Source organism: Scomber japonicus, chromosome 4 (genome assembly GCF_027409825.1).
Source record: "Scomber japonicus isolate fScoJap1 chromosome 4, fScoJap1.pri, whole genome shotgun sequence".
Lineage (NCBI taxonomy): Eukaryota > Metazoa > Chordata > Actinopteri > Scombriformes > Scombridae > Scomber > Scomber japonicus.
The window spans coordinates 29,546,271-29,557,988 of NC_070581.1; the positions used below are offsets into that span (position 1 = coordinate 29,546,271).

The window sequence follows — 11,718 nt, forward strand, 5'->3', positions numbered from 1 at the left end:
CTTTTAGGTAGCGGCGGGTGAAGCTGAAGGCAAAGGCAGCCTGGCGGTGGCGGGTCTGGGCGGAGGCTCGCGAGCTGTCAGTCACACAGCCGGCAGGGAGCAGAGAGACAGTACAGCACTACAACACCTCCCAGGCTTAGCTCATTACTCATGAGCCACTGACCCAATTTATAATATATATCAATTTATTTATCTATTATTATTATTACTATGGGATTTGTCTTTGCATAGGATTTGATATCTATGTTTGTTTTTATTGCTATACTAGGGAGGGAGGAGGGGGATTATTATTTGTGGCATGGCCGGATCAACCTGTTAAGGGGATTCTGGGTAAACATATTTTATAGGGCCCCTTTCAACCCCTCCCAAGAATGAAGCCTATAGATGTATAGATATAAAGAGGGCTGGATACAGGGATAGCCCCGAGCTTTGAAGCTAATTTGACTATAAACCGTGAATCTTGTTTAGTCTAGTGATGCTTTCGAGTACAAGACCAGTTTTTCCGACAGACTTACATTACGAAAGAGACGTCTGTAAATCTGGGGATACAATGACTTAGTTCACTATCATGGTAGCCTATATTATCATTTGACACCAATATTACTTTTGGACATAATGTTACTATTTTTTTTAATCATATTTTTCCTACTATTTTTTCTTTGTTACTTATTATTTATTGTTCTTTATCCTTTCTATTGATGCTCTTCTATTTTTGCTATCCATTTGCTGCTGCAATAATATAAATTCCCCCACTGTAGGACTAGTAGAGGCATATCTATCTTATCTTTATCTTATGATTGAAATGTTTTATCCCCAGTCAGGTCAGCCCGAGAGCTAAACCAGGAAGTCTCTATAGTGAGCTTGCTACATGGGTGCAATGCGGCCCATAGAGCAAGCTCAGTATGTTTTCATCCAGGTAGTTTCTTTACAACAGGAAGTGGCTTTTTTTGATTTCACACACCACTGAGTATCTTTCATGGGAATGAACCAGGGGCTCGACTCCAATACTGTACCCAGTCCTATTTATACATCCATGATTAACCTGCCAAGTGTCACACTTCTGGGCTTTGGGTTAATATCAAATTACAGTCAACAATAGTTCACCTAAGAATAATTATTTCCGGTGATATGTCCAGTGATATTCCCTTTTTATGGAATAACTGCTTAGAAGTGGTGGGAAGTTACTGAGTAAATGTATTTTTTATTTTTATTATTTATTTGTATTAAAGTACTGTGCTGAAGTACAATTTGGAGGTATTTGTACTTTACTAGAGTATTTCTATTTTGTGCTACTTTATAAAACTCCACTACATTTCAGAGTATTGTATTGATTGTATGTCTACTCCACCACATTCATTTAACAGCTGTAGCTACTAGTTCCCATTTTTTATAGATTAAATATGCTGCATCCACACACACAAGTGTTTTCATCTATTGTGTCTATTAGACCTGCACAGGTTGGACTTGTTTAAAGATATATGTGGGTCTGAAATCACCCAGTTCAGCTCCATCTCAACCAGCTTCTTACATTTCAATACATTCTGAAACTCTGAAAGGAGCCATTCAATGTAAAAAATAAAATAAAATAAAAAAGTTACCTTTGATACTTGTGTAATTTTGCTGATAATACTTTTAACATTATGTTTCTACTTTTACTCACAGATTTGAGTACTTGATTTAGCATCAAATACAGTCCAGTTCAATACGGTAGTTGTGATAATGTGTCAGAAAGCCTTTTGTTTACGGTGCAATGTTGGATTGTATTATACTGTAAGGTTTTCTCTGTATACGGTAAATACTAGAAACATCATTCAATACAATAAATCTCAATGGGGATCAGACTATCAGACTATTTACAGGAATACATGTCGTTTGAATCACCATGATGTTAACAGGTTTTTTATATTGGCATTTTAGTGATTCTTTTAATGGTCTTTTTTAAAATCTTGTTTTACTTTTCTAATCCTGATCAGTTAGCCTTGCGAGCTCCTGCCCATGTCTGCTCTCGTGGTGTTTTAACTGTCTGCTGTCAAGGAAGTTTGTATGTATGTATCTGTTTGTATGTTGAGATGCCCTCTCCTGAAACTGCAACCAAATCTACCTTTGGGTATTAATAAAGTTACCTTACCTTACCTTACTGGTATAGGTACTGTATAATACAAGGAAAAGTCACAATTTAATCAAAAGAGATGCTTAGTTTCATTATTATCCTGTGTCATGCTTCAGTTTTAGGCACAATGTTTAGTTGGTGTTATATGCATATTTATAATTTGCTAGATTTAATTCTATATTTTTGTCCCATGTTCCAGTGAATCATTATTTTAAGTGTATCATAGGCTCACATCATATGTTGTTTGACAGAATCAAATCAAATGATTCATGATCACACAGCAAAGCCTCAAAGTGTAGTTCAGTACTGAGCTGTGCTAAAGGCAGTTAAACAGTTTGAATGAAGATGCATTCGCTGTATGTAAATGTTTGTTCTTTCATTAACTCCCTGTCTGTCGTCTACTACTACTACTACTACTCTGAGTATCCTGTAATCACAGAGTATTGCATCACATCCAAATTGCACAAGACAAAGCCGCTGTAGCTGACCTAAAATTTATTAAAGGACACACATGATTGGAGAGGATGTTTCAGTTGGGGATGCAAATAGTTTTTCGTTGGGGATGCAAAAATGACAAAGGGTTAATGACTGCTGGTGGGCATACAAAGAGAAAAACTTGGGTCATCTGAAGGTGAACTGATGCAAATTAAGGGTTTCTATGCAGCCTTAGAAATCAGCGACACTAATGTCTAACCTATGTAGTCAGTCAGGGAGTATCAGCTCAAACAGGTTTGATAACTATATCTTCAGTTGTGAAGTAATGACAAATGGAAATATATTGAAAAAGTCACCCTGATTTTATTTCTCAAAATCAGAAAACATTTAGATGAAGGAAACATTTGAAAAAAAACAAAAACAACAGTTACATTGTAAACAAGCCAAAATCGGCTCAACATTACTTGAATTGTAGACAACTTGAAAGCAGTTTTGACATGGTTTGCTAAAGAAAGGCACAACTTGGCAAATGCATATCGATATAAAGGAATGTACAGCAGGGGGCCTTCAAAAGAACTCTGACCATTCTGAGTTGTGTAAAGTGTCCAGTGATACATTCATTACTGTTCAACTCAGCAGGGTTGAGAATGAAAAAAAATCTTCCTTCTCGCATAATAAAGAATGTATCAGAAAATGTACAGAGCATTGCATTGAGAGTAGGGGGGCGTGGAGGACAACTAAAATCTAAAACGAGGTAGAACTTACCCCCTAAACTCAAGCCTTGTGTATTATAAATAAATTAATGGATGCTACAAGTTGAAAAGATAACCTAAAAAAGGAGGAGGAGGAGGAGGAGGGGGAGGGTGGGAGGGGTTGACAATAATAATTCATGGTTGTTTCAAACAAATTAGACAAAGGAAAAGTTGACAAAATGGTTGATTTGCGCTTTCTTTGTTTAGCCAATATTATTTTAAAAAAGCAGTGAAACTAACTAAAATGCATGTGTAAGACTTAAATGTAACTGAAACCTTAAATAAAGTGCAGGCATGAGAACATTAAGCCTATATTAGCCTTGAGAACTCAACGCCAACTAAATTTGACTCTGCAGATTTACAAGTGAAATAACGTGGTTGGAGGGGAGGCCGACCTTTTGAAAACTGATGAAGATATGAAATACATGCAATGCTACATGGCACAACTATAATTTATCAGGTCTAACATGAGCCTTCATAACAACCCTTGCGGTGCCGTCAAAGAACAGCAACACATACAATTCAGGTTAGGCACTTGGCAAAAATGTTTGGATTCATCAAGTACTGCATCTTAGCACTGATGCGACAGATGATGAACGCCTATTTAATGATCCACAATATCAGAAACTGTTGCACCTCGATTTTCCAAAAAGACAAGACATTTGAATAATCTGTCAATCTGATCAAAAGCCCCTTCAAAAATTAAACATGCTAATGACATTATAACCACTACAAAAATGTACATTGTCAAAAACCTATGGCACACAATAGGAGGGAAAGTAGTCATTTTAGACACATACGGTTAACTACACCATTATTTCTGAACACTTGAGACGACATGGTGTTCTTAAAAAAAAAAAAAAAAATCATGCCCTGAAGTCAAAATCCTTCTAAAGTATCAAGGAGACAGTCTGAATTAAAGCAGTTTTCAAGTAAGTTATACATTCAAACTTCTGGATAGACAGCAAAAACAAAAAGAAAAAGTCACAGGAAAAAAAATAAAAAATACCCGCATATATATTTATATAAAATAAAATACAACTACAGTAGTTATATTAAGTTCAACTAAAAAGTAACACTTGAGAATGGTTCAGATGAGGAGGGTAGAAAGCTGCAATGAAGTTACTGGGAAAATTCAAGCAATCTAAGCAGAAATTCTACAAGATTTTCTCTGAATATTGATTGTACCTCATTCAAAAGGAGACATTCAGGTTGATTAACTGGCTTGATGGATAAAAAGCCTTAATTAACTGCAATTTTTCCCTCTTCCATGAAATGTGGGAACTGGGATTTTGGCACACTGTCAGAGCTGTTCTTCTCAATTTCAGCCAAGGTGGCAGGCAAGCCGGAGTGAGATCCATCCATCTTCATGAGGCCTCCAGTGGATCCAATCAGAGGCCCACCGGCAGGACTCCCAGGGAGGGGGATGCCACCACCCTGGATGACAGAAATCTCATTGGTTTTCATGGTGAGGCCGCCAGTGAAGGCAGCAGCGTACTGGTTCCACAGAGATGGGTCAAAGTTCATTGTTGGGGCAGCCAGTTCTTTAGAGGCCTGCATGATTTCTGGTAACATGTTAGCCTCTGAGCTCATTGCCATCAGGGCCATGGGATTATCCAGGGACAGGCGCTGACCACGCCGCGATGAGTTGTTCCACATGTGGGTGCCAATATGCACCTAAAAGAAAAACAAAAAGACACAGTAAGTTCCTGTACCATCTGTATGCATGATATTATTCACCAAATCTACACTTAAAGTGACAGTTGGGACCATGTTAACGTACCTTTAGGTTTCCCTTGGTGGTGAACGCCCTGCCACAGATGTTGCAAGCAAAAGGCTTCTCCCCTGTATGAGTGCGCTCGTGTATCTGCAAGGCACTGGCGGATGAGAAGTTCTTGTTACAGGTATGACACACATGCTGTTTGGTTGATCGTCTCGGTGCGGAGGAGATGGACGCGGGCATGGCTGTTCCCTGAGGCATGTGGGAGCTGAACAAACCATGAGACCCCAAAGGATTCTCTGGAGGAATCTTCATTTCCAAGCTGGCCAGGCTTGATGGTAACCTCATGAAAGGCATGCTAGTAGGAGCTGTTGAAACAAGAGAGAGAAATTAGATACAAGGATTCAACATGGCTGCTTCAAAATGATTATAAACTGATGCATTCTCAAACTAATAAACTTACTGTAGTCTCCATTTGTGAAGGGTATGCCTGGTTCTTCTTTGATTACTTTGGGTGTAAAGCTGCTGGAAGCTGTGAGGTCAAGGGCTCCACTTGTCTCAAGTCCATCTTGAGTGCCACCATCAGAGTCTGGTTTTGACCCGATGCGGGCAAACTCCTCAGCAGCTGACTCAGGAGACTTACTACTACTACTCATGTTGTGGTTTACAGGGGAAGACGAGTGAAATGACATGGCTGAATCAGAAATGGCAGGACTACGGCCATTTTGATATTCCTGTTCCCTAGGAGCTGATGGGGATTCTTTGGACGTTCCCTCGCTCTCCGAAGCTGTGCTACTCTGTCGTTTCAGTGCAAGAGCAGAGGTGAGATTCTTCAAAACATCTAGGCTGGAAAACAAAGCGGGGGCAGCAAGCTTCTTTGGTTGTTCCTCAGTGGCAGGTGGGAGGGAATCAGAGGAGTCATTTTGCTGCTGAGAGTTCAGCTCGGGCTCATGATCTTCCATGCTTGCTTCAAAACCATTGGTATCCATGGACTTCTCGTCTGGTAGAGATGGCTCCATTGCTTCCGCTGCTTCAAACTGGTTTTCTGGCATTGGAGTGTTGGGGATCTGCCCGCCCATGTGCATGCGAATGTGCTGCTGCAGTACCACAGCATTGGTGAACTTCTTCTGGCAGATGGGACAGGAATGCTGCATTTTAAGAGGAGTGTTAGCCCTGTGCACTCCATAATGAGCCTTGAGGTTACCTTTGGTGGAGAAAGCACGGCCACAGATTTTGCATTTATACGGCCTCTCGCCAGTGTGTGTGCGGTAATGCATCTTCAGTGAGCTCTGGCAACTGAGCACCCTATGGCAGATCACACATTCATTGGGATCACCGGTTCTCTTTTCTAGGCCATCTACCATCTGCTGAAGTTTTGCTGTTCCAGAGCTTTGTTCTCCTGATAGGGAATTGCCGTTCATATGATGCAGTGCTCCGAGCAGTTCTTTAGCATCCTTTGGATTCCCGTCCATTGCCGTCTCTTGGCCAAACACATTCGAGGAAACAGATGGGGAGCCATCACTTGTTGATGGGGAGGGTCTCTGGGAAAATGGGTCCCCTCCAAATCCTTCAAATGTTGTCTTGAATCCTGGTATGGGTGATGGGTGGAACCCAGCAGCTGGAGGGGCGAGGATAGGTTTAATTTCCGTCATATTTGACTCATCCATGGGCACAGACATGCCAAAGGGAATGCCACTAGTGGTGGGAATATTGTCAAGGTGCTCTGGCACAGGATGAGGGTTCATGCTAATGTTAGGATACTTGTCTTTATGCCTCTGGAAATGCACTTTGAGGTTTCCTTTGGTTGTGAAGCGGTTTCCGCAGATGTTACATTTGAAGGGCCTCTCTCCAGTGTGAGAACGCAGGTGAATCTGGAGAGCACTGTCATTGCCAAAGGTCTTTCCACAGTACCTACACTTGTGTTTGTATAATGAGTCCCCATTCTTTGAATCTTGTGGGAGGTTCAGCATCTTGGTCTTCACTTTTTTGGAGGAATCAATCCCTGCACCATTGAAGGTGCTAGGGAACCCTATGGTACCTGGGGACTGGGGCAGTAGTGCTGGTAAACGACTGGCCAGATCTGGGATGCCCTTTAAATTGTCAATTTTAGAAGTCATTGAACCCAGTCCTCCAGGTAGAGATGTAGGGATGCTGGTGGGCAGAGGTAGTTTACCTTGCTTCATCGTCTCAATAGAGAGGCTCTGACTGCCGGTCCTTTTCCCTATCAGAGCTGCTGCAGCAGACAGCTGTTGAGAGAGATGTGCACCAAGGGCTTTCAGAGGGTCCATTGCCGCTACTACTGATGACTGGAGACCCTGCGGAGTCATCATGGCTACTTGGATCCGAATCTGTTCTGTGAGCTGGATCTGCTGTAGCTGCTGTTGCTGGAGACACACCAACTGTTCTAAGATCATTGGGATGGTCTGCACGGCCTCCTGCGACGAGGTCAGAGATGTATTATTTGACGAATGTTGGGAGACAGCCACTTTAGTGTCGGCCATGGTTTCAAGAGTGACATTTGTATCTTGCATTTCAGGTGAGGGATGGAAAGTCATCTCAGGGCTGTCAGACATCTCTGCCCGATCCTGTTGTCCTGAGTCGTCGATGTTCATACTGGACTCTTCCTCAGTTCTTTCCAGTTGGTCTGAATTGACATTTGAAAGGGAATTACCGCTGGACTGGCTATCATCATGGTCACTAGGAAGGCCTTCAGGAGACCCTCGCGAATATTCCTCAGGCATTTCACTGCCATCTCCATCTTTCATGATGAGCACTTGATGACTTTTAGTGCAATTCCTCTCGTGTTCAAGGAATTCTGCTTCATCGAAGAATTCAGCACAACACTTGTTGCAGATCCTGGTCTCGTCCATGCGGAACCGCTTCACTTCATTTCCAGTCTCGTCAGCTTGATCATCTCGATGAATCCCTAAAAAAGAAGAAAAAAAGAAGATACAGAAGTCAAATTAATATTCTTCATCCAGTTGGGACAATATTACACCAAAACAATTATTCAAAAATGTTAATTAAAAAAGTAAAACACAGACTTTCAAGGTTAGTAAACAGTATTATTAGTGATGAATTGTGGTGATATAAAAATGACTCTTTGCATTACAAAGCATTAAAATGTTTTTACTTTATAAAGCCTGTGTAATGTTTGGTGAGATTTGTATCAACTTGTTTATTTTTATGTATCTTTAATCCAAGACATTAGTTTTGTTGTGTTCACTAGATTAGATAATCTTTTAAGGTGTCTCTCTTTGTTTTCTCTACTCCCTATAGGTCACTGCCTGGGGCTATAAAGAGACTTTGAATTCGCCTTTTGTCCACTGGGCCAGCAGAGGGCAATCATCTACCTTTGACATTACCCAGAACAATGTCCAGAAAGAGGGAGAGAGCGCTGTGGGGCATTAAATTACTGTGTTTCTGAAAAAAAGCCATCAACCTTTTGCTAAAAATCAGATCCGTTTCCAGCACCACATGTGGAGCAAGAATTATAATCATTTTAAAACAAACAGTCAATCTAGGTTTCACAAAAAGCAACTATACACCTTCAGACTGGATTTAATGTCCCAGTTGGTATAAAACAAAAGTGGTAGCAAGCAAAAAAAATATACATGACTAAGTTCACAAGGCAAACATGACCTTAAAAAGAAAAGAAAGGAAAGTGGTAATCTAATGTTGATTACCTTCTCAGGCATTTTCACAGCCTGTGAAAGCCTGATAAGTGCTCCAAGTGTGCATTTTAATTTGTCTGCTAACCAAGAGGCCATTTCACAACTGGGTGTATTGTTAAATGCTAATACCTAAGAGAAAGGGGGTAGACCACCTGTTTGCATTTGCCCAAGGAAACTGTTGGACTTGTTAATTGCTCACCAGGAGGCATTGAAGCAGTGTCACGAAAAACAAAGTTGCAAACTGCACATTACAGTCTCATCTATGGGGGGGGGGGGGGGGGGGGGGCACAGTAGGCATGGTTCAGCCACATATGGGCACTCCACAGTACAGCTGCGCATATCCCAATACAATTAACAGTAAAGGCAATTTTAATAATATTTCAATGTGCACCCTTTCCTCAAACTTTCTAATAAAAATCATAACTTTTGGCTATGAAGAAAAAAAGACAGCAACGCACTAGTTTAACCACTTGACGGCGCATGACCTGTATGTGATAACCTTTGGTGGGGTACATGACACGAGGTCAGACTCAATATACATTTCATAGGCGCCAGTGTACTACACAAAAAGTCATATTTTAAACTCATTCAACACTGATCATAAAGTGCTGCGATCCTCTAAATAACACCTCGTGAGCCAAAGTTTCGCTAATTGTAAAAGGTGAGGTCCACGGCAGCAGTGGAGCCTGCATATGGCTCCACCAAAACTCACCCCCCACCCAACCTCCACAAAAAAGGCCACTGCTCCATCCCCCACCTCTCCACATATGTACGAAAGGAAACAGTCATGCATTAAACTGGGGGATTTATTGCCTTTAGGTCAGCTTGCCCCAGAGTCACATTTCATACAGTTTTTTGGGTACCTTTGTTTAAAAAAAAAAAAAAAAAAAAAGAAAGTTGGCGCACACTTGCAAACAAATGCCACCAACCAAGTAAAACAATATTAACATTTTAACACATACAGTAAGGTAGAATCATGGTTAATCAAATTTTGAGCAGACAACAATACCCATCTAAAAAAAAAAAAAAAGAAAAAAAAATTAACCACAAGTGCGCACTCAGATGAATCATCCATTCAAAGCTTCAAAGCGAGAACAATCTTAATTACATTATTTAGAGACGACATCAAAATCTGACATCCTGACGAGCCCTAAAACACGCATTATCTGCCATTCAACTTCTAAAAGCAAGACGACAATGTATCAAACAATCAACAGGTAGCAACACACACACACACACACACACAGGCCTCATTCAACCAAACAACACACACACACAAAAAAAAAAAGTTCAGAGAGATTCACCGTCTACAAATAAGCCCACGTAGAAAAAGCCTTTTAAACGGAAAACTACAGCTGATCGATTTAGGAAGAACTTCACCAACTGCGACCTCCACCATAGTCTCTAAATGAATGATGCGACGAGGTTATTTCATCATTATGAGAAAAAGGAAATAAAGAGGCTTCACATTTTTAAAGCGACTCTCACTGATTAATTTATATTGAAGACACACACAGAGAGAGAGAGAGATGGGGGGGTGTCTAAATAATTTCCAACACAGCGGCTGAGTTTAATTCCTGGTCAATTCAAAAGGACAGCAACAGGTCAAAGTGCGAGAGAGGGGAACAATGTAAAAAAAAAAAAGAAAAGTCAACCTCCCCAAAACTTTGAGATAAAACATCGATAGTAGGCTACACAACCTGGCACAGGGTAGAGACTCCACGTTTAAATGTTAGAGAGAGTCAAACTCCAAGTTATCGTTTAAGTGGTGTAAAAACTTACCATTTTCTAACGACCCGGGCTCGTCGGAGTCGATGTGCTGCGGTTTGGCTTGCTTGCGCCTCGACATGGTGCAACCATCAGTGGCTAAAGAGTTACAAACAATTTTCCTCCCCTTCTTCAACAAATTCTTCGGCTTTGGGGGGGAAAATTAGCCCCTCAAGTAAGAAATGCGCATGTCAACGTAATTATTATTATCAATAATGCATTGCGATTTATCACGGTGCTCTGACAGCTGATTGGCTCCAGTCCAAGTGCTCACATTATTCAAATGGGCTCCCTATTGATGAGCGCAGCGGAGTGCCGGGAGGGGGCGGGAGGAGCCATGCGAGTGGATGGACTGCAGGATGGAGGCAGGGTTAATAACACCCCAACTCATCGCTCTTTTTTTTTCCTCGTTCATGAAAAAGAAAAAAAGAAAAGAAAAATGTTGTCACCGCTCAGCAGACGCATGTGAGCAGACTTAAACATCTTTGTCTTAAATTGGTAGATTGCTGTCAAACATCTGTGACTTTCAAAATAAAATAAGTCAAAACAGCGAGATATTATGATCATACATGTCCATACCATACCTGTTTAATCACTATGGGTAATGAAATCACTACTTTTTTTTAGTCTTATATAGTCATTTTCTGCAGAGACTCACCAAATGTTATATATATGTATCCTCCTACAGCATCCACTGTAATGCATTTATAATGTTATATATATATATGGGTAAATATAGTGCTGAGGAAAAGTCAGTTTATGGTAATTTTAACATTGTTACTGTGCATAAACACAGCCTCTCGCTCACATGCTCTCATATGCTCTCATAATATTCCTCCAGGCATTTATAGATCTGTCATTTTATTTATTCTTTCAAAAAATATTATTGTGGGAGTCAGTGTTTATATGTAGTAAAGTGTATAAATGATCATAAAGTTTTTCCAAATGCAGCCAAAAAAAAGTCAAAGCTGTTTTGTCTCAGGAATGTACAGTGATGGAGGATTCATAGCCCACTCTGTAACTCTGTTTACACATCTCTTTTTTTTCTTTTTTTTTTTTTATGGCTGACATGAGTATTTATGATGTAGGTTTACAGTAAATAGTTTAGCTGTCACAGAGAATATTATTGCATATAAAAGAAATATGACTCAGGATAAAGAAACAAAAACATGAGTGGCTTTTTTTTTTGGGTCTATAATGATTTTTATTTTGGGCTGCAGTTCCCTACTCTAGTTTAAATGATGACTCCAACTACTCTGA

At 40.4% G+C, this 11,718-nt stretch overlaps 1 protein-coding gene across 1 annotated transcript; it reads right to left on the reverse strand.

The window, feature by feature from the left end:
- Positions 1-4,539: 4,539 nt before the first annotated feature.
- sall4 (spalt-like transcription factor 4) lies at positions 4,540-10,558 on the reverse strand. Its single transcript, XM_053317665.1, has 4 exons — positions 10,474-10,558; positions 5,481-7,943; positions 5,081-5,385; positions 4,540-4,974 (listed from the first exon to the last, which is right to left on the reverse strand). The coding sequence occupies exons 1-4, from the start codon at positions 10,538-10,540 to the stop codon at positions 4,540-4,542; spliced, it is 3,270 nt and encodes a 1,089-aa protein (XP_053173640.1). The 5' UTR covers positions 10,541-10,558.
- Positions 10,559-11,718: the final 1,160 nt, after the last annotated feature.